The 22,882-nt window shown below is 43.9% G+C and overlaps 1 protein-coding gene across 1 annotated transcript in view; it reads left to right on the top strand.

The window, feature by feature from the left end:
- The window catches only part of JAKMIP2 (janus kinase and microtubule interacting protein 2), a 194,418-nt gene extending 173,138 nt beyond the window's left edge, over positions 1–21,280 (top strand). The window contains exons 14-22 of the mRNA XM_060240562.1: positions 3,337–3,435; positions 10,191–10,244; positions 10,832–10,897; positions 12,493–12,561; positions 12,736–12,813; positions 14,226–14,429; positions 14,776–14,841; positions 18,647–18,719; positions 20,812–21,280. Coding sequence (XP_060096545.1) covers positions 3,337–3,435; positions 10,191–10,244; positions 10,832–10,897; positions 12,493–12,561; positions 12,736–12,813; positions 14,226–14,429; positions 14,776–14,841; positions 18,647–18,697 — 687 coding nt within the window. The 3' untranslated portion in view covers positions 18,698–18,719; positions 20,812–21,280. The remainder of the gene's footprint in view (positions 1–3,336; positions 3,436–10,190; positions 10,245–10,831; positions 10,898–12,492; positions 12,562–12,735; positions 12,814–14,225; positions 14,430–14,775; positions 14,842–18,646; positions 18,720–20,811) is intronic.
- Positions 21,281–22,882: the final 1,602 nt, after the last annotated feature.

Genomic DNA, 22,882 nt, shown 5'->3' with positions numbered 1-22,882 from the left:
TACCTTTAAACGTAATTGATGGGTATTCATAACTAAGCTTGGAGTATGTGGTGAAACTAAATCCATATTTTTTCATTCCAAGATCTATTGAAATTATTATATAGGTTCATTAGCAAGTCTTACTTGCCATATCCAGACATAAATCATACTTGAAGTTTCTCCTTCAGGAGATTTCCACTGAGATGTCTTACAACATATTCATGAGAGCATTGTCTTTTAATGTGGGTCTATTAATCTACATGTCAGTAGGTATGTTCTTCCTCTTCTTTTTTTAGGAGGAGATTTTTGTATTTTTCTGTACATGTAAGTTTGTGCACCTGGAAGTTATGGTGACCTCTGGTGACTGACTCCTACTGGGGGCATGGAAGATATTCAGAGAGGTGGCTGAATAAAAGCCTGCCCCTGCCCTCCCAACTTTTGGTATTCCAAGGTCTCCCATCCAAGTATTTACCAGAGCTGACACTGCTTAACTTCTGAGATCTGATGAGATCAGGCTTGCCTGGGCTATCCAGGTTAGGGCACCAGTGGGTGCGTTCAATGAATGTGTTGACAAACATCTCAACAAAGGCAGATGTCTGTACTGGAGAGCCAGCATGGTGTAGTGGTTAAGAGCAGCAGATGCTAATCTGGAGAACCAGGTTTGATGTTCCACATCTTGCATAAAGCCTGATGGGTGTCCTTGGGCCAGTCCCAGCTCTCACAGAGCAATCTCAGCTCCTCCTACCTCACAAGGTGTCTGTTGTGGGGAGAGGAAGAGAAGGTGATTGTAAGCTGCTTTGAGATTTCTTCAAGTAGAAGAAACAGCATCACGCATCCAAATCGACAGGAACGAGCCATTCTAGGACTGAGCTGTCTTCACAGTGCCATGTCTGTCGATCATATCAGGACAGTGCACACTCAGTAATAATTTTTTAAAAGATCACTGCATGTAATACTGTGTAGTAGAGAAAAGTGTGATATATGAACCTTCGCCTCTTCCTCTTCTTCTTCTCCTTCTTCTCTGGTTTTGTAATGGAATGCCACCATCCCACACAGTCTGTTCTTAAGTGTTCAACCAGAAAAATTCTGCACAACAGATTAATACTGAAGGATGCTCACTTACATATATCTGGCTTTGGAGCCAGGCCTCCTGCTATAAATAAGTGTTCAAAGCACCAAGTAATTTTGAATGTTATCAGTAATAATTAAAAGCCCAACCACAGTGGCAAATCTGAGAATTTTCATTGGTTGGGTGTGACATATGCAGGATTGGCTTGCATTCTGTTTCTAGCATGCCATTGGCTGATTCTGCTCTCCCCCACCCACCACCAGTTCCATCAGGCAAGAACCCTACCAGAAGGCCATTGACCTTTGTGGGAGACAGTTGTCTGCTGACAGGTTCTCCTGGGGGCTTGCTGATTACTACTGCCTCTCCTCAGGAAGTCCAGGACAGTCTGTCTCCCACCTCCCACCCCCCAAAAAACAATGCTGAATTACAACTGCTAGCCAGATGGCAGAGATCAGCTCCCGTTGAGGTGGGGGGGGGCAGTCAATGCCTTAATTTGGATGAGCTGGAAGACAGCGAGGCTGAGGCACACTCACCCAGAGGCCTTTAGTGGCATCTTTCCAGGTTAGTGGGAAATTTCTGGAGATTCTGTGGTGGAGTTTGAGGAGGGCATATGAGTTAGGGCTTCAGAGCAGGGTCTGCCAGACATAGTTTCTTGCTGTGGAAGCTGACTGGGTGATTTTGGACCAGTCATACACTTTCAGCCTAACCTGCCTAACAGGGTTATTGTTCAGATCAAAGCAGGGAGAGGAGAATGATGTAAGCTGTTTCGGTTCCCTCCCCACTGTGAAGAAAGAATGTCCTTTTCCTATGTAGAGGCTGCAGGGAGGGGGAAGGCAATAGAAACCTGAAGTCAGAGGGGCAGATAAAGGGAAAGAGATAGGGTTGCCAACTCCAGGTTAGGAAATTCCTGGAGATTTAAGGGGTGGAGCCTGGAGAGGATGGGGTTTGAGGAGGAATAGGACCTCAGACAGGTGCAATGCCATTTCCTACTGGGGAACCCCTGGAGATCACTCAGATTTCCAACTACTCTCTAGATGGCAGAGATCAGCTCCCCTTGAGGTGTTAGGGGAGTCAATACCTTCATTTGAGTGGGTGGGAAGACAGCAAGGGTGGTGGGCAATTGCCCAGAGCCTCCTTCTACAGCCTGTTGTATTTTTCTTCACAACAGACCTTACTCCTAATAAATATATAAAGACACCAGAGGCCATTCATAATTCATAAAGAAGTACAGATAATTCAGCACTGGAAAATACGTGGCTGACTTTAGGTTTAGTCTTTATTTCCTTCCCATACAAGTGAACAGCACTCACACACCCCAACAGCATGATGCATCTGTCTTTGCCACTTCTTAAAGGATGGAGAACTAATGGTTTTAGGAAAGAAAATGAAAAATGGACATCTAATAAACAGACAATGGCTTGGATCCAATGAACCACCAGTGGGAGGCACTGATTGTCTTGAGCGTTCCCCATTTCCTTCTTTTTCCTGGAGCCATTTCCCTACCACAGGGAAGTTTATTCCTAAAGTTGAATGACTCATGTGTACTAATAGCCACTTGGGTCAGGCAGTGGCAAAGGGGAGGAGGAATGAACAAAATTGCTCCCTTGCCTTTTGTGAGCGGAGCTGGGTTCACCTAAGAGGCAGAAAAGCAATCTTCCCCCCGCTTTCCCACTACATCTGCCCAACTTCTGGGGTGTAGAAGGAAGATACAAATGATCTTAAGGGACCCTTCACATCCGGGCCACTTGCTATTTGAGATTTTACCGTCAGGTAGGCGATATAGAGTGTTGACGGCAAAGACAAATAGATTCAAGGGCAGCTTCTATCCAAGTGCCCTGGTTAAGCTAAATGCAGGGTTATAAATGGTTATGTGTTTTTAGATGTATTTAAATGGTTTATGTATATGTCCTTTTGCGGGTTTTGATGTGTTGGTATGTTTGTGGAGGAGCACCTCATTTCGTTGCTCTCATTTTTCTTTTTTGAGAACAATGACAATAAATTTATCTATCTATCTATCTATCTATCTATCTATCTATCTATCTATCATCTATCTATCTTATCTATCAACTTGCATGGCTATTGGTGCATGTGAGTCCCACAGCCTTCCCATCACCCATGGAGTCCTTTCTAATCCCAGCAAAGTTTATTGCTGGGATCAGAATGGACTCCACCAGAGATGGCCAGGTGGGGAAGATCCTATCAACCGTGTGCCTGTGGAGCATAGGGTTTAACCAATATACTCGGTTAATTCCAGCATAATTTCTCATCCCTTTATATTTTATTTCAAGGAAAGAGAACGAAGATCTCCACCATTTAATCTCCAGATCCACCCATTCTCTGATGGTGTAAGTGCTCTGCAGATCTACTGCATGAAGGAAGGTGTCAAGGTATGTTAACAAACTCACTAAAAAGGTAGAGCTCATGCCAGAACAATTCTACTTATTCTGTCATTTAGATACAGGTGAGCACATGACGTGCTTTTCAGAATCACACCCACTGGCCTTGCCCTCAGGGTCAGTGTGTTCAAGCATTTTGTATGCACAAAGTTTGTGGAGATATACTTGAGTATTGATGGGTTGCTGTATGCATAATCTCCTATTTGCCAGGGTATCAGGCAACAAATACAGAAGCCTATGTGCCTTCACAGGCAGGGGTGTTGAACTCATAAGGGCCAGATCTTACATAAATGGGACTTTATCAGACCAGACTATGTTTGTCATAAAGTGTAAAGCCAGGCAGCGAAGATAAAAGGACACAGGCAAACACAATTAAAAGATGCAGTGCAGCACTAGGCTCATGCCCCTGTACTTCCTGGAGTAGGGAGCAAACCCTTTCCCCAGCCTGCTCTCATGGTCAGTTTTCTGAACCAGCCAAGGACCCAGAGTGACTGTGGCTTTCCGGGTACTCAGGTTGAAGTCTTTCTCATAATAAGCCACAGCCTTGTCCTTTTAACTGTAAGTGCCAGGGATAGAAGTTGGGAGTCTCTGCATGCCAAGCAGAGGCTCTTCAACTGACCCATGACCTGGATAGCCCAGGCAAAAATGTAATGCTAATTAAACAAACACTACCCCAAGAAGAATAGAGGGACAGGATTATTGATAACCCAGAACTCTTGCAGACCCACCTGGTTCCTGCCTTTAGCTCAGTCGACGCAAGAGAAAAGCCTCCACCAAAAAGCAGAACATTTGCAAGCAAGTCCCCTCCCCCTTAGCCAGCAAACTTCAAAAACAACTCTAGCAGACTCACCTGGCTCAGCTCAATGAATGCAAGAGAAAAGCCTCCACTGGCAAGGAAGCCCCCTGCCCCTCAGCCAGCAAACTTCAGTGAATATCTCTAGCAGACTCATGTGGGCACAAAAGATCCAATGAATATGAGGGAGACCGATTTTGCAGTTGCCTTTGTCCTGGTCTTGTGTTCTTAGTTTCCTCGGGTCTTCCAGCTGATTTTTCACACTCTGCCACATGGCTACAGCTTGATCCACATCTCCGTCTATTTCCCCCCACAGTTTCCTGATCCTGGTTTTTTGAGAATTTTTTCCTTTGCCTCGCAGTTAGGTTTGTAGTTTTGAGTGTGGGACTTGTTCCAATTCAAGATCACCACAAGAAGTCCTCCTCTCCCCTCCTCTCTCCATGCCCATTCTCCTGCCCACCATCTGATGTCATCAGCAAACGTATGGCCAGTCTTCCTCATTGCCCACAGAGCCATGCCAGACATTAGCCATTCAGCATATATTAATTGATACTTTTAATCCCCCCCCCCCCTAAATGCACGATTGTCCACATTGTTCTGGTTTTAATTGTTGTTTTTATACTGTTTTTAGAAAGTTGCGATCCACCCTGAGCCCATTCTTGGGAAAGGGCAGACTATAAATTGCCTAAAATAAATAAATAAAAATAATCACATTATAGCACAATGGTGAATCTACGCTATAAAAACCTTGTGTCAATCAGATTCTCTGTTCTTAATTAAATCCCTCCATTGGGCAAGGTGCTGTGATTCGGAAGTGGAGAGAACTGCTCTGGCACAGCCATCTGTTCCTGTCCCTTTGGAGCCACTTCCACAGTCCCCTCCTCTCCCTCCCTTGGGGTGCCCCCAGCCAGCCCTAACCAGTCTTAGTCTGGCTGGCAGCTGGAGCTGTCGAGGGCACAGGGTTGCTGGAGGTAGCATTTAGCTGCCAGCTTCTGGCTTTGCAGTAGGGTGGCAAAGAGGGAAGGGAAGGCCTTGGAGTCCCACTCCTCCCCAGCCCAGCACCCACCTACTTCTCTTGGCAGTGGCAACAGCAACAGCTGCTGCTGCTACCGTGCGTGCCTTGTCACCTCCTGGGAGCCTCTGGAGGTGTGGTGGCAGGCTGCAGGAAGTTATCTGCCACTGTTGGGATTTGCCCAACAGCATGCTGGGAAGGTTGGCTGGCTGGTCACGCACCCCTCCCCAAGCAGCAGCAGCAGCATGCCTCGTCCTCCTACAGCCAGCTGCCTGCCTGCAGTGTCCCTGTGGGGACTTTCTTCTCTCCACCATCCCCTCCACTCAAGGTTCTAATCCGTTTATTTGGGCTCCTAATATCAGTGAGGGTGGTCATGCAACTGTAATGTCGTTGAAATGGCAAACAGTAATGGCTGGGGTGAAACTTTTAAAAATACCTGGTTTAGAAGATGAAAGCCACTACAGAAGCTGTCGTGACCCGCATGGTGCTCTTCTCCTGCAAAAGGCTTGGGTGGGTGGGGGGGAGAGCTGTTCCTCTCTCACCGAGTCATCGCGTTGTGATGCAGCAACATATGTGGTTTTTTAGAAAGGGGAGGGAGAAGGAGGAGAAATTGGGGGGGGGAGCTGGCAGGACACTTCTCCCCACAGTAGTGCAGAGATAGGTTTACATGGGTCAGGGGAAAGGCAGCTTTGCTCCAGGGATGCCAATGCAAAATCCAGAAAAAAGAGCTGACATGGGGAGCCCCACAGAGAAAGAGAGTGTATCTCTATTAGTTATTAGGCAGAATTCAGCAGTGGTGAATAAGGTTGTGGAGTGCCCCGTTCAATCACTTTAAAGCTTATTGGGAAAGTGACGTAGGGCTGGATTTTATGCAGTGCCAGTGGAAAACAGCAGCAGAGGAAGATTCTCCCCTCACCCTTGCATTTGTCAAAAAAGTGAGGCTAAGGGTTGGGGGGACCCACATGGATGAAAAGCAAGTGCTAACTGCAGAATCGGTCAGAAGTTTGGCAGCCCTGCCCTCTGCTTTCTGCACTCCCAGGCAGCTTGGAAGGGCAAGGACAGGCATCGGCATCTGAATCAAGGCGGCTCGGCGGTGCTGATGTTGTTAGACCTATCGGCAGCGTTCGATATGGTCGACCATCGGCTCCTGGCGTGCCGCCTTGCCGACGCAGGGATTCAGGGGCTGGCCTTGCAATGGCTTTCCTCTTTCCTTGAGGGTCGGGGACAAAGGGTGGCGATTGGGGAGGAACTGTCCCGGAGACACACGCTTGATTGCGGAGTGCCTCAAGGGGCGGTACTTTCCCCGATGTTATTCAACATCTATCTGCGCCCCCTTGCCCAGATTGCCCGAAGGTATGGGCTGGGTTGTCATCAATATGCTGATGACACCCAGCTCTATCTGCTCATGGACGGCCGGCCCGCCTGTGCCCCAGAAAATCTGGACCGGGCGCTACAGGCAGTGGCTAGGTGGCTTAGGCTGAGCGGGTTGAAGCTGAATCCGGCGAAGACAGAGGTCCTGCCAGTTTTTGAAAATCCCCCTGCCAGTTTTTGACAGCACGCCGTTGATAGCGGCGAGCAGGGTCAAGAGCTTGGGGGTACTATTGGAGCCCTCACTGACGATGGAGGCTCAGATAGCAGCCACTGCCAAGTCCGCATTTTTTCATCTTAGGCGGGCGAGGCAGTTGGCCCCCTTCCTGGAACGCGACGACCTAGCAACAGTGATTCATGCTACGGTCACCTCGAGGTTGGACTACTGTAATGCCCTCTACATGGGGCTACCCTTGTGCCAGACCCGGAAACTGCAATTAGTGCAGAACGCCGCTGCCCGGCTGCTATTAGGGCTCCCAAGATGGGAGCACATACGGTCGGGGCTCCGGGACCTGCACTGGCTGCCAGTAATATTCCAAGTCCAGTACAAGGTGTTGGTCATTACCTTTAAAGCCCTATATGGCCTAGGACCTGCCTACCTTAGGGACCGTCTCTCCCCACATGTTCCCCAGAGAGTACTACGATCGGGTTCACAAAACCTGCTGGTAATCCCCGGGCCAAAGGAGGCCCGTCTAAAGGCCACCAGGGACCGGGCCTTCTCAATAACGGCACCTTACTGGTGGAACCAGCTGCCGGAGGAGGTGCGGGCCCTGCGGGACCTAGGGCAGTTCCGCAGGCCTGTAAGACAGCCCTCTTCCGGCAGGCCTATAACATCTAACTGACAATGAGAACATCTTCTGGATGGAACAAAAATGCATCTACAGACCGCTGGTTTTATCCCTATTTTGTTTTATCAATTATGGTTTTAACTTATTTGTAAATGTTTTTAAACCAAATCTATGTAAATTATAATGTTGTAAGCCGCCCTGAGACACTTCGGTGAGAAAGGCGGGATATAAGTCCAAATATAAATAAATAAATAAATAGAAGTGGGGAAGAGCAGGGCCGGATTGGGGGGGCAGGGGGGGGCTTGCCCCGGGTGCCAACGGAGGGGGGGCACCAAATTGGGTATGGAGTCCATTGTGTTCTATGGGACCATAAGATAGAATGGCCCATAAGGGGGCGTCATTTTTTAATTTTGCCCCCCCCCCCTCAAAAAAAATGTAGATCCGTTCCTGGGGAAGAGAAGAGAGCCAAGGGCTGGGTTAAAGCCCTGGGTGGTCTGGTTCCGGCCCACAGGCTGTATGTTTGACACCCCTGATGTATAGTCTCTGAACACAAAAGAACACACTAGAAAAGATGCTGTTTATTTTAAAAAAACAAAGAAATAACAGCTGCATAAGGGCTACTGTCAAAAATGGGGTTTGAACCTTCCACTGTGGTTTTGCCAACTGAAATTGACACTTCACACTGGGAGAATTTGCTCATGGATAGTTAAGCTTCTCTGCTAAGTAGACTCTTCTGCCTTTCCAACCAAGCGCTGAAGTCAAGTTCTGTGATCATAGGTTGGGACACAGCTGAGGAGCTTCTGCAGAGAAGGCTCAATAACAGAAAATGATGTTTCCTCATGCCAGAATGCAGCTCAGAGTACTGCATGATTCAGGCTAGCCCTGTGTTAGTTTGATTTAAACAAAGCAATGGATAGAGGGAATTGTTTCTTAGCCTGGAAAACATGAGCATCGGGATAAATAAATCACTAAATGGGTAAGAAACAGAAGGTTTTGCCAGATGCTAGACTTTCCAGCCTAATCTTGTTTTTGCAGCTTGGTTGTTAGGCAGAATTCAGCAGTGGTGAGTAAGGTTGTGGAGTGCCCAGTTCAATCACTTTAAAGCTTATTGGGAAAGTGACGTAGGGCTGGATTTTATGCAGTGCCAGTAGAAAACAGAAGGGGAGGAAGATTCTCCCCTCACCCTTGCATTTGTCAAAAAAGTGAGGCTAAGGGTTGGGGGGACCCACATGGATGAAAAGCCATGCAACAGGAGCACCTGCATTGAATAGAGGAAAGCAAGCGTACACTCCCCTCTTGTAGGCTTACCAACCTCCAGGTGGTGACTGGAGATTGCCTGAGATTACAGATGCTCTCCAGTTGACAGATCAGTTCATCTTGAGAAAATGGTCACTTTGGAAGGTGGACTCTATGGCATTATACCCCACTGAAATCCCTCCCGTCTCCAAATCACACCCTTCTCAGGCTCCACCCCCAAAATCTCCAGGTATTTCTGAGCCTGGAGCTGGCAACCCTACCCTCTTGCCCTTTCTGTCAACACAGAGAGCCAGTCTGGTGTAGGGATTAAGAAAGGCAGACTCTAAGGCTGAGGTCATACTACAGGATTGACACAATCTGGCCACATCACTAATGACACTATTTTATTTTGTAATGGGAGGTTTTGATCGGACATCGCACCCTGAACTGGCCTCATTGCACACTTGCCTCATGGTTGATCGTTCAGATTGTTGCAGCATCCTTTTTTTTTTTTGTTCGTTTGTTTTTTATGCATATGCATAAGCACGTCTCTGAAGCTCTGGCTCCTTTCTGACAACTCTACAATCCCTCTGCCAAGTACTCTGACCCCTCTCAGCGCCTTCTGTTCACATCTCTTACTTGAAAGAGAGTGCAGTTTTACATGAGAGTAGACCCATTGAAGCCAGTATGTTTACTCTTATGTCAGTCATGGGATGCTCTCGCACAGCAACTCTTGTCACAGAAATAGGACAGAGGGGAGGTTGGGGGGGGGGGGATTTGTAACACAAAACCAATTGCCCTGAGGGCTCCCAATACGGAATGATTACGTGGCCACTTTGATGTACAAGCGGTGATTGACAACGCCATGGGTGATTATGTGCTTATGCACACAATGCTATCTGATAAGGGGGAGGGGCGTGAAAACAGAAGGGAAGGTTCAGACTTCTCAAGCAGCTTGACTTTGCAACAGTGGAGTTCAGACAGCCATCAATGTGGAGTGAAAGCACAGAAATCCATAAAGACTGGACTTTCTCCAGTGCTTAATAACTCTGCTTCAAAGGTGGGTCAGAACATAGTTCCAACAACTTGGGGAGGGCAGGCAGATGTTGCTGTCTGATCGTGCACTTTAAATCCAAAAGGAAGCAGCAATGATATCAAATGAAACTGCTTGTGTGACTGCAGCCTAATCTGGAGAACTGGGTCTGATTCTCCACTCCTCCACATGCAGCAGCTGGATGACCTTGGGTCAGTCATAACTTTTGCAGATCTGTTCTACTCAAGATCAATTCTTTGAGAGCTCTCTCAGCCTCACCCACCTCACAGGTGTCTGTTGTGGGGAGAGGAATGGAAGGAGATTGTAAGCCACTCTGAGGCTTCAAATGAAGGGAAGGGTATAAATCCAGTCTCTTCTTCACAGCACAGAGCAGCAGGCAAGAAAAGTGAATAGAGGAGCAACTACCCTTGCTGGCACTGCATAGAATTCTTTCTAACAATGATTCTGAAAAGTTCTAATTCTTGTAAGTCTTATTTGTGCCATCTGTTTTTTTAGGATGTTAGTATTCCAGATCTCATAAAGCAGCTAGACATCTTGGGTGACAATGGGGTAAGTAATTGTTTTATTTATAATCCAGCTTTCTCACAGAGTCTCAGGATGGATTAGACAGTATAGTTGAATAGCATGATAATACAAGATCTCTGATAAACAGTAAATGTGGACCTGACCAGTCCACATTTACAGCAACATAAGGAAAACTGAAAGGTTACAAAATAAAAATAAATTATTTGCCCTGTGATAAGTCAGATATAATTCTCCCAGCTGTTATTATTCCTTTCTATGGTTTTATCATGAGGCTCTTATTATATAGTATTTCTGCCAGTTTCCTTTTGTTGATAAGAAGGTTTCTGTTACTAATCCAGTGTCAAATGTACTTGAAATGTTCACACAAAATTGTGCATGCAGCCGTCCATGCTCACATTGAGTTTTGCACGTGGATCCTTTCACATTTGGAGGAAGAAACAGAGGACCCCTTTCAGACATGGGAGCTGTGAAGCACATTGGAATTTTTGCACCCATAATGGTTTTCTGGATCTGAGAAATCAAATTTGGATTGTCTCTTTTTTAAAAACCACTACCTGTTTAGACTGTTACTGCTGCTTTCTTAACTTCATTTTCTGATTTTTAATTTACAGAATTTAAGAAATGAAGAACAAGTGGCAATAATTCAAGCCAGCACTGTATTGTCCCTGGCAGAAAAGGTACTATGTGTGTAGCTGCAAATTCAAGTATATCTATAGAAGTATATGAGCTATGAATGTGAAAGCCACATGCCATATGCCACAGACCAGATATCAACTTCAAGTATATCTATACAAGTATATGAGCTATGACTTTGAAAGCCATATGCCACAGACCAGATATCAACTTCAAGTATATCTATACAAGTATATGAGCTATGACTTTGAAAGCCATATGCCACAGACCAGATATCAACTTCCCTTTTCAATAACTATGGGGGAAATATGCAGTTTCAGTAACTATTTACATTGAATTAACGACAGTGAAATAGTGAAAGTTATTCTCCATGGGTGGAAATCATTCAATCTAGAGAATCATTCATCTGGATCCCATGAGTGAAAAGAATTATTAACGATAAAATGTGGACATCCTCAAAATTGTCTTATACTATGCTAGTGTTTGCCAGGGGGAAATATCTGCAAAAAAGACATCAGAGGGATGTGCTCAGTCCTAGTCTCCATTAGAGACATGTTTTGTTTGTACTTAGCTGCACAACACATTTCAGTTCTTGAGAGATTAATAGTAACAATCATGTCTCTGTGTGTGCATGAACAGGTCCCATTGGGTAGCCACAGCTGGCTGCTAGGAGTAGTGCATAGTGATTGCAGGTCAGCAGTGGCAACTCTCTTTTTATACAGTAACGCTGACACGTTGATAATGCAAATTGCTATAGGAAAAATGCTAGGATTTGAATTTCCGGTTTCTGAAAAGAAAGCAGATTTTAAAAAAAAATTGTGTCCCCTTGTTTGTCACTTGTATTAACAAAAATTGCTATAAACCAGTTTGGTGAGAGCCAGTTTGGTGTAGTGGTTAAGTGTGCGGACTCTTATCTGGGAGAACTGGGTTTGATTCCCCACTCCTCCACTTGCACCTGCTAGCATGGCCTTGGGTCAGCCATAGCTCTGGCAGAGGTTGTCCTTGAAAGGGCAGCTGCTGTGAGAGCCCTCTCCAGCCCCACCCACCTCACAGGGTGTCTGTTGTGGGGGAGGAAGGTAAAGGAGATTGTGAGCCGCTCTGAGACTCTTCGGAGTGGAGGGCGGGATATAAATCCAATATCTTCATCTACCTCACAGGGTGTCTGCTGTGGGGGAGGAAGGGAAAGGAGATTGTGAGCCGCTCTGAGACTCTTGGGAGTGGAGGGCGGGATATAAATCCAATATCTTCATCTACCTCACAGGGTGTCTGCTGTGGGAGAGGAAGGGAAAGGAGATTGTGAGCCGCTCTGAGACTCTTGGGAGTGGAGGGCGGGATATAAATCCAATATCTTCATCTACCTCACAGGGTGTCTGCTGTGGGGGAGGAAGGGAAAGGAGATTGTGAGCCGCTCTGAGACTCTTCGGAGTGGAGGGCGGGATATAAATCCAATATCTTCTTCTTCTTCTTCTTCTTAAACAACAGGTTGCAAAGCTTCTTTTCATTTATATGCAGACATATTTACAGATTACAGCGTGTCAGGGAATATAAATATGTGATGGTCACTACATCATATCATATATCGAATAGATTATTTTACAATATTTTGAACAGACTTCTTTGCCATTGTTTTGTCCTATAGTGGATACAGCAGATTGAAGGGGCTGAAGCAGCTCTGCACCAGAAGATGATGGAACTGGAGAGTGACATGGTAAGATGAAACATAGACAGCTTTTGGTTTGCTTTTTTGTATTTGATTCACACTTCATTTTGAATATTATATCGTCCACTTTTTTCTCCAGTGCTTGAACGTCAAGTATTTCAGAACAATTAAGTAAATCACTAATTGGTTTTATTTTATTTTTTAAAAAACTGTCAATTGTAGGAGCAATTCTGTAAAATAAAAGGTTATCTAGAAGAAGAACTGGACTACAGGAAACAAGCTCTTGACCAAGCCTACATGGTAAGATAAATTCAGGCACCACAAATTCATTTGTTTTGTTCATTCATTCAGCTGGTGAATGTAGATCCCACATGCTGTCAGCCTGAAGGTTCCAATTTGGCTAATACATACATCTGAACAGAGCACAGCTTAGTTGCAATTTAAGACTAAATGAATGCCCTGATCTGGAGGACCAAGGCTAGCCTGATCTCATCAGCTCTTGGAAGCTAGGCAGAGGTGGCTGTATTTGGATAGGTGACCACCAAGGAAGTCTAGGTTCAGTACAGAGATGTAAAGAACTTTTGTAAATCTCTTGCCTGGGAAACCCTATGGGGTTGCCATAAATTGGATGTGACTTGATGGCTTTTTCCACCACCACGAAATTAATGGGCTTGGAAGCGAGCTCTCATTACTTAATGGGACTGATGTTAAAATTAAATTATTACTATTTTCTAGGCAAGGTAAGAAGAAATTCAGTCAGGTACATGGTGATTTTTTGTTGTTGTTGCCTACATGATAGCACCATCACACACCTGGAGTTCTCACAGGCACACAGCCTTCCTCATTCATTTCAGTAGAGGAAAGCATATTGGATTGGTTCCTGTGATCTGTGGGTGCAAGGATCATGGAACCTTTCCTATTGTCCCCTCTCTCTGGAACCCCTTCCCTCTTCCTGGTGCACAGGTTGGGCTGCTGCAGTGGGGAGAGAGAAGGGGGAAAAGTTGCTTCTTTTCTCCCCTCTTCTGTGAGAAGAGCTCTGTTCATATAACAGGGAGAAAGATCAACCTTGTCCCCTTCCCCATCCTCAGTGCAGCACTCTGACTTGTGCCACTATTAGTACACACAAATCCCTCCACCCCAGGAATAAACTGCTTCATGGTAAGGGCAGGATGGGGGAGACCTTGGACCATCTATGTCTTTCACTGGCAATTTATGAGCTCCAAGTTCTAATCCTGTGTACGTGGCAGGTGCCTCTACCGCTGAAATGAGCCTAAAGTAGATATCGCCTGGGGTGGCCTCTGTCAACTCAGCTGCTAAGTGTGTTGTCCACGCATGTACAGACAACATTTTTTTTAACAAAATTGGGGGAATTTAAATCCCCAATGTGTATTTTAAATTTTTTTTTTTAATTTTTCTGCAAATCTGGGGAGTACGTCAAGTTTGCAGAAAAATACATTTAGTGTCTGTGTGGTCCTGATCCATGGATTTAAGTCTCTGTGGATGAGGACCATATATAGTTCTTAGAATTACAGACTGTAATATATGGCTATGGATAAATGTCATGGCATTTCCATTTTCATCTTCACCTGTGAATTTTATATGGCTTCTACATGACAAAATATAGAATTATTTTCTGGAATCAAAAGCGCAGGTTGATAACCCACACGATTCCTGTGTATTCCATAACCATCTTTTGCTGTTCTGTTGATTAGAGAATCCAGGAGCTTGAAGCTACCTTGTACAATGCTTTGCAGCAAGAAACAGTGATAAAGTTTGGAGAATTACTGAGTGAGAAACAGCAGGAAGAACTGAGGACTGCTGTAGAAAAATTAAGGAGACAGATGCTGAGAAAAAGCAGAGAATATGACTGCCAGATCCTACAGGAGAGGATGGAGTTGCTTCAGCAGGCACATCAGGTGAGATGCAGATTACAGAAGAAATCTATGCAGCTTTATTGTGCAAGAATGTACAGTCATTTATCCATTGTTCTTAGATTATGATCTGTAAAACAACAAACAAAATCCAACTAAATTATTGTTAAATCTTGTTGTGATACTACTAAATTAAGCACATATTTTACTCCCCCAGAGAAACCCAATGTGACCCCAAAGTGCTTAACTTTAGCTGGATGATTTATGTTTCACTAAAGTTACAGCTGCTTTCATATATACAGGATCTTTGGTTGGGAAACGTAAATAAATTTTGCTCAACTGAAATTCATCGAACCTAAAGTTTCTTCCTGCTTTTTTATTTATTTTTTAGAGGATCCGAGATTTAGAAGATAAAACTGACATCCAGAAGAGACAGATCAAGGATTTAGAAGAAAAGGTTGGTTGCTTTACATATTTAAAAAGAAAAAGTACAGCACATTTATGTATTTTCTGATGTTATCAACTCTAACCTCTTTTATTAGCATCATGTTATAGCATTTTTCATTTTATTGAGTCTTATTTATTTATTTTATTTATTTCATTCGATTTATATTCCACCCTACCCCACCGAAGCGGGCTCAGGGCAGTTTACAACATAAAACTCTAACAATAAATCAGCTTAAAATACATTAATAGTCAATACAATAAAATAAAATACATAAAAACACAGTATTGTTTCAGGAGCCTTTTTGTAAATCTTTTCTTTTCCACTATGAAATAAGCTGTTTCTATTAAAATTATTATCCTAACATTTATGAGGCTAACCAGTTGAATAACAAACCAAGCCCTCCACATCAACAGAAGCCAAAGTTGGCGATCAACCAAATATGTCTATAACAATCACCATGACAAAAAGCCCACTGAAAAGGATACTCTTGTTTATTTGAAGTACTTATATGCTGTTTTTCTGTCATTCGTGCAACACTTCAGTCTTTATTTGGTTTCAGCCTTTTGGAGAAGGGGGTTTCAAAAAAATGTGTACCAACACTGACAAGGCGCAATCACACAGAACCATATGTTCAACCTCTGATGGCAATGGACTGTTCCAGTTGAGTGGGCTCATGATGAAGAAGGCAATTCTTGAGATATCTTGATCCTAGCTTGTTAAGGTTTTTAAAGTCAAAGCCAACATTTTGAACTGGATCCAGAAAATGGAATCCAGTGAAGACGAATCTGAGATACTTCAAACAAAGTGGCTTTTTCCCCATCAGCATTTGGGTATTCTGGACCAATTTCAGTTTCCAAGAACTTTTCAAAGAGAGCTTAGTGTAAAGCACCTTACAGTACCCAAACTGCAAAGTCTGTTTATTTATTTAAAGCATTTGTATGCCACCTTTCCACCCAACTTACAGTCCCCAAGACAGCAAACAATCACAAAATAAAAACACACATTAAAATATAAATATGTAAAACCATTTTAATTAATAAAAGATGTAAACCTATAAAGACAGACACATAAACAGGAAGGAGGGCCACTAATAATTACTGAAGGAATGCCAAACAAAACAGAAAAGTCTTATCCTAACTCAAACACTGCTAATGTTGGCACTTCCCCTGAACCTATAACATACGTCTCCAAAAGAAGAAAGTAATAGATTCCCACCTCTCAAATAACACACACAGCCCAGAAAACAACGAAGCACAAACCTGCTTTCACAGCTCCAAAGCCTAGCCAGATCACCACAAGCAATGCTACTCTCACTAACAGTTCTTCTCCAACTGTCGTCTGAAGGGGATTTCCCAGTGCTTCTCAAACTAGGAAGTGGGATATAAACTGTGAAGACCAACATGAGTAAGAAATGGCCATTGACCTCATCACAGACCCCAAGGTGATGACCCTAAAGGAAAATTACCTTTGGTATCATCCAGTAGCATCAGCCCCAACAGGCGAACCTAACACCCAGTGGCACTAGGGAAATATTGTTCTTCATGACTGTTTCTGCGAATGATGGCCCAGAAACCAATGGTGTTAGCGGCCAGGAAGAGAAAGGATCTTGTCTTAATCCATATCTAACTGCAGTATAGCTTGTTTGGTGACATAGTGGAAGGGAGATGTGGAGAATTAATTATTCAGACCACTCCTCAAGGTGATCCGGCTCGGCTTCGTTTTCAGTCAATCTGTCCTTTTTCCATCTTGTTGTACTGGTAGTTTATGTTATTCCTAATTCACTGACTATCCATTGCTTAGGAGAGCCAGTTTGGTGTAGTGGTTAAGTGTGCGGACTCTTATCTGGGAGAACCGGGTTTGATTCCCCACTCCTCCACTTGCACCTGCTAGCATGGCCTTGGGTCAGCCATAACTCTGGCAGAGGTTGTCCTTGAAAGGGCAGCTGCTGTGAGAGCCCTCTCCAGCCCCACCCACCTCACAGGGTGTCTGTTGTGGGGGAGGGAGATAAAGGAGATTGTGAGCCGCTCTGAGACTCTTCGGAGTGGAGGGCGGGATATAAATCCAATATCTTCTATTTTTGCATGTTAAGATAAACTCATATTATTTCATAGTGGAGCAACAACAGACCCTCAGTTTCGTTTAACTTAATGGTTTATTAATTACTACAGAACTTTCAGGACAGATCACTTGGCTTGGGAAAGGAGATATAACAGTACTTAACTAAAAGCTGTTTATTGTCCGTTAGGCCCAGGTTTGTCCTGGCCTAATCCTGAACAGTTCCCATTGGCCTTGTGCTCCTGCAGCTTACTAGCAGGGAAGTGAAACTATGCCTGTTCTACTCTCCTGGCTTCCAGTCGGGCCTTCTGGGTTAACTTCATAAAGAAGCAACATACAATTATCCAATCATTTTGCCGCAGGAAATTATTCAAAAGCCCAGTTTTAGGAATTAAAGTCCATCACACAAGTCCACCATCCTATTCCAGCCACGGTATCTCCTATGCACTCAGGTAGTACGCCCATTAATTTCAAAGCATGTATTGCCCTGTGCTGCTGTGGACACAGATTGGATCTCTCAATTGAATATAGCCAGGTGGGATTGTCGCGCCAGTGTGGAGATTGCAGGGGGGGGGGGTGCTCCAGGAGTGGGTGGTGATGTTGTGAGATGCAGTGATGTCACCTGGAAGTCATGTCATCACATTGGGGGATGACACTGTGGTTTTGGGACAAAACTCTATGGGGGAAATGGCATCAAACCATAGAGTTTTACCCCAAAACCACAGCGTCGCTTCATGATGTCTCCAACATGATAACATCACTTCCACATGATGTCAGCACTTCAGGGATGTTACTGTTTGAAGGCAGAGTTTCCCCTGCCAACCAGCTAGCCAGTGGTGGGCAGAAGTCCCCAAACCCAGGGGATCCCCCACCTAGAACTGGAGAATGGCAGTCCTAATTGAATAGGCAATCTTCCATGTGCATCTAAGCTTCTTGGTTAGGGGGTATATATCTTTAACTGCTGAAAATCGTTACAACTTGGTGATTTCTGTGGGAATTTTCCAAACTTAATTGCAGTGTTAGTTGATATTTGATATTACTAAAACTAATAGTCTGATGTTACTGAAGGTACTTTCACTTTCAATCCAATCCACTTTGAATGCACTTTAGAGATGGTTTGCAAGTGGATTTTGCCATTTCACACAGTAAAATTCAGTTGTAAAGTGCATTTTAAGTGAATTGGAAGCACACTATTCAGCATGTGTGAAAGTGTCCTGAAACTAAGTCAGTATGATGATGCCATAACAATGTAAGTCCTGGACGCTGGAGAAGAGGGATATCTTTGTGGAAGATTTGTGGATGTTCTCTCCCCTCATTGGTGGATCTGTATAATATGGGGTGTAAAAGGAAGATACAAATGATCTTAAGGGACCCTTCACATCCGGGCCACTTGCTATTTGAGATCTTACCGTCAGGTAGGCGATATAGAGTGTTGAAGGCTAAGACAAATAGATTCAAGGGCAGCTTCTACCCAAGTGCCGTGGTTAGGCTAAATGCAGGGTTATGAATGGTTATTTGTTTTCAGATGCATTTAAATGGTCTATGTATATGTCCTTTTGGGGGGGGGGTGTTGATGTGTTAGCATGTTTGTGGAAGAGCACCTCATTTCGTTACTCTCATTTTCTTTTTTGAGAACAATGACAATAAATTTATCTATCAATCTATCTTCTGGCTGAGTAGTTATATTAATGACATGCTCAACAAGAGAATTTAAAAGACAATGCAACCTAATATCTGTGTGTTTTTTTTCTTTCTACAGTTTCTCTTTCTGTTCTTGTTCTTCTCTCTTGCCTTTATTCTTTGGCCTTGATGTCATTGTGCCTCTTGAGAAGGTAAGACTCTTGAGAAGGCCTTGATGTCATTGTGCCTCTGATGTTCGCATGAAAAGAATCACTGCTTATCAGTGTTTGTTCAATGAACTTCTAGAGTTAAGTAAGATACAGGAATACATAAAGTGGCTTTTATAACTTTTACTAAGCACCATTTCACATACTAACCTGGTTTTTCACTGTGTGCACGCAACAAATCTGCAACAGTTCTTGGTGCCCTGATGAGTGCATGTGTATTACATATGTATGTGCAAACGTGTTTGCCGTACATCCAGAAATCATCCAAGCTTGAGATCACCTTCCATGTTCCATGCTGGCCTTTCATAGACAGTTTTATTGACCCAAAACATAGTTTGATAACAATATGAGCATCCTAAAAGAATGTGAAAAGGGATCTGCCATCTTGCAAAATGAAAAATGACCGCATCTGCAGCTAACTGATGTCAAAAACATATTTTGACACCAAGATGAGAATCCTAGGTGAATTCTAAATACTGAAACAACTGGATCTGCCATGTTGGAAAATGGCAGCTATAGGAAAAAGACAATAAAAATTATGGGGGCTCTTGTGGATCTAGGACTGCAGACCTCTGATAAAATGGGAGGTAGCAAGAAAGTGGTACAGCAGTGTCATGGGCAAGACTCCCATTGTCCACTCATGTCATAGGTCTCTAAAAGAGAAAGGTGTTTCTCAAGTTGCACTAGAACATGAGCCTAACAGAGGCAGTCAACTGATGGTTGCTGCCTCATCCACTCAGAGATGCTGTGAACACACCTCTATTGGAATAGTGCTGAAACCATCTCCTATACAGCTGTTTAACACTGTACTTTCCCACAGGAATGTATCTTTACAAAATTATAAACAATATTGCTGCTAATGTACCAGCAACCACTCATATATGATACTGTTTTACCACTATCCTTAGTGACAGTTGAAATTTAATTCACCTTAATGTTTGATGTCCTCATCCATTATTATATTAAAGAGGAATAATGCCACCCTGAGTTCTTCAGAGGCAGGATGGATAAAATTTATAGACAGACAGCATGGGAGCTAGTGGTAAGCTTAAGGGGACAAGGTATATGTATCAGGATCAATGCAGTCAACTGTGCTTCCAACATCTAGTTCAGGGTTGGCCAACGGTAGCTCTCCAGATGTTTTTTTGCCTACAACTCCCATCAGCCCCATCCATTGGCCATGCTGGCTAGGGCTGATGGGAGTTGTAGGCAAAAAGCATCTGGAAAGCTACCGTTGGCCACCCCTGATCTAGTTTATTATTTAAAGGTTGGTACAAATTGGCCATGTGTGGCCCCCATCTGCAGATAGCTTAATCTGTGGATTAGGGCCACATGGAGGCTAAAGAGTGTTGGGTTTTTTGTTTTTGGCAAACTTGGGGCACTCCTCAGGTTTGCAGAAAAATCTGATTATTTTTTTTTAATAATGGGTTTTTAAAAATTCCCTGAAAATTAAAGTCCACTTAACTTTGGATGCGGTGACACCAGGGAGCCATGTTCAGCCCAGCGGTGGAAGGGTTCTGCCCTAGGTCCGGTGATGGCTATGCAGCTCAGGGCTCTACGGTGGGCTCAGCAGCAGCCATGCAGCCCAGGAGCTATAATGAGCATGCTTCTGTTGGCTCAGGCCAGGAGATGTGCCAGGCATGCTGCCACTGCAGCCTGGGAGGCATGCTGAGCATGCTGCCACCACTGGGAGCCACACTGGGCATTCTGCTGCTGGCAGAGCAGCCTGGAAGTCACACCAGGCCTGCAGACAGTGGAGACACAGGCCTTGGAGTCATGCTGGGCACTAGTCCAGCAAGAAACAGGGGAGCTGATGGAATCCCCCTGTGAATTCCGCAAGGTTACACTTGCGGTTTTCTAATGATGAAATCCAAAGACTCAATAAAGCTATTTGCATGATGCTTAAATTCTAACGTTAAAAGATCGTCTATGCCCGTTAATGAATTAAAGATGAGAATTCATTGGATGGTTTCACTAGGATTGCAGACTAGACAGGTATCAGCAAGAAAAAAAAATGTGTTCTGTATTATATGTGTGAAATTAGAAAATGTTGACCATTTTTCCCCTTACTTTCTAGAGTGACTGAAATACACAGAAAAGTCCTCACAAGGGCAGATGCTTCCAAACCCACGAAGGAGAAAACACTGTTTACAACCACTTCAAAGCAAAGCAACACTCTGTAGCCAAGACCACACCTACCATGTAGTTCAAAGCCATTATTTGAGATCTGTTACTTGACAGTTCCTGTCTAAAGCTACAATATATGCTGCACTTAATAAGGGGGAAAGGAATATCCTATCAGCGTACATCACTAGAATTCCGTTTTTAGGTATAGAAACAGCAAGAAACCACATTCAGTAGATTGAATGAAGGCATGTCGGGCAAGGAACCAAAGTTACTATGAACAATCTATCCCTGCTGTGCAGGGGGATTATTTTAAACATAATACCAACTTCCCATGAAAGTCTTCAATAATGAAGGGAACAGAGCAAAAGAAATGTATTCAGAACTCTATGGGGACAATAAAATAGTCAATTTGGAAAGTCTGGCTTTCTCAATACAGGGACTCTTTTTTCTCTCTCTCTGATTTTAAACTCAGGAACAATGACAGCGGCAATGTGAACAAAATGGGAAAAATGTACTCTGTTTTTGTTTCATAATGGGTAGAACTTGGCAGTGGAATCGCTACAGTTTGAACATGATCTTGCTGCTGCCTGTGGTAGGAAGCAAAGGAAGAGTGTGGAGAGTCAACCTGGTGAGAACAGCCGACAGTGCTCTTGAGGATTCCTAACTATGCTGTAGCCTTAGCTGTCATCAGGATCCTTCCACGAAGGACACCGCGTTATATATGTTTATTACATCGAATGAAGGACCCCGCAAGAACTCAACTTTCATTCCCCTAACCGTTCAATGCATATTTAGTAACTGGAATTAAGGTGGAAGTGTCACCAGACTCCAAAATAGTTATGTCAGAGAGGAACCTGATGCCTGTTAATCAGACCAAAAGAGTTTCTGCCTCAGCCCACCTATTAACATACAACTGAAATGCTTATAAACAACGTTCCCCTTGCCCCTTGTCATGGACACCTTCTCAATTAGCTGCATGAAACAAAATCAGGAAATCTGAGGAATACTCTCTGGCTATTGCACACACACACACACACACAAAGACATATGAAAATTAAAGGTAGTCTTGTGTTCATAATTTAAGGTTTGGCATTATCTCCCAGTTTACAGTACACTTCTAACAATTATCCTAGAGTCTCTTGGGGAAATGGCCCTTGCTCATGAAGTTTCTTTTAGAATCATTGGTTTGTATCCTGTCAATTTGCATGGAGGCAAACGTCATTCCTTTGCCTAAAGGTTGGAGCAGAACCTGCTTCTGTTTATTAGCACAGTTTTGTTCCTTGTTGGCTCCACTGATCTGCTCTTCCATTTCATTGTAGACTAGAAGGAGGATGTTTCTTACCTGTGCACTCATACAGTTTAAATAAATTCAGGAAACTCAAAGCAAGTCCAGCATTTGCTTGTGGTTCTCATAATGATGAGCAGCCTAGAGCTTAGGCTGTGCACCACTTAGCACTAAAAAGGGGACTTAGCATGGATGGATAGCAAAGCCTTGGGCTCTTTTGAATGTCAGAATGCTGCAAGAGCACTTTAAGCACCCATCCTTTTCCTCTCAAGTCACCACGCCCAGTTCCCCAATGCTTTGCCTGTTAGTTGAAAAGCCAAGGTTTTCCTATCAGTTCCTCATACAACGAAGAGAATTCATACTGCAATGGATGAACAACACTATCTCATAATGGTGGTGAATGAATGTCATCACTTTTTTCCCTTTCATTATGGGAATTCTGCTGAACATGCAGCAATAGCTATTTGAAAATATAGGAGATTTCATTACCCAGCTATATCTCACAGGTGTTTTTCTATAGCGGAAATATAGTGATGTTCCAGGTTTCAGACCAGTACGGGAGGGCATACAGACTGTAACTAGTCATTCAGTCATAGATCAAGATGGGTAGCTGTGTTAATTTCCAGTAGCACCTTAAAGACTAACAAAATTTGATGCAGGGTATGAACTTTTGTGAGTCGCTGCTCACTTCTTCAGCTGCAGCTAGAATGTCAGTCCATCTGTCTTTATACCTTAG

The sequence above is a fragment of the Heteronotia binoei genome, chromosome 5 (genome assembly GCF_032191835.1).
Source record: "Heteronotia binoei isolate CCM8104 ecotype False Entrance Well chromosome 5, APGP_CSIRO_Hbin_v1, whole genome shotgun sequence".
Taxonomy (NCBI): Eukaryota; Metazoa; Chordata; class Lepidosauria; order Squamata; family Gekkonidae; genus Heteronotia; species Heteronotia binoei.
Note: the sequence above shows the minus strand (reverse complement) of the source record. Positions and strands in the feature narration are given on the sequence as shown.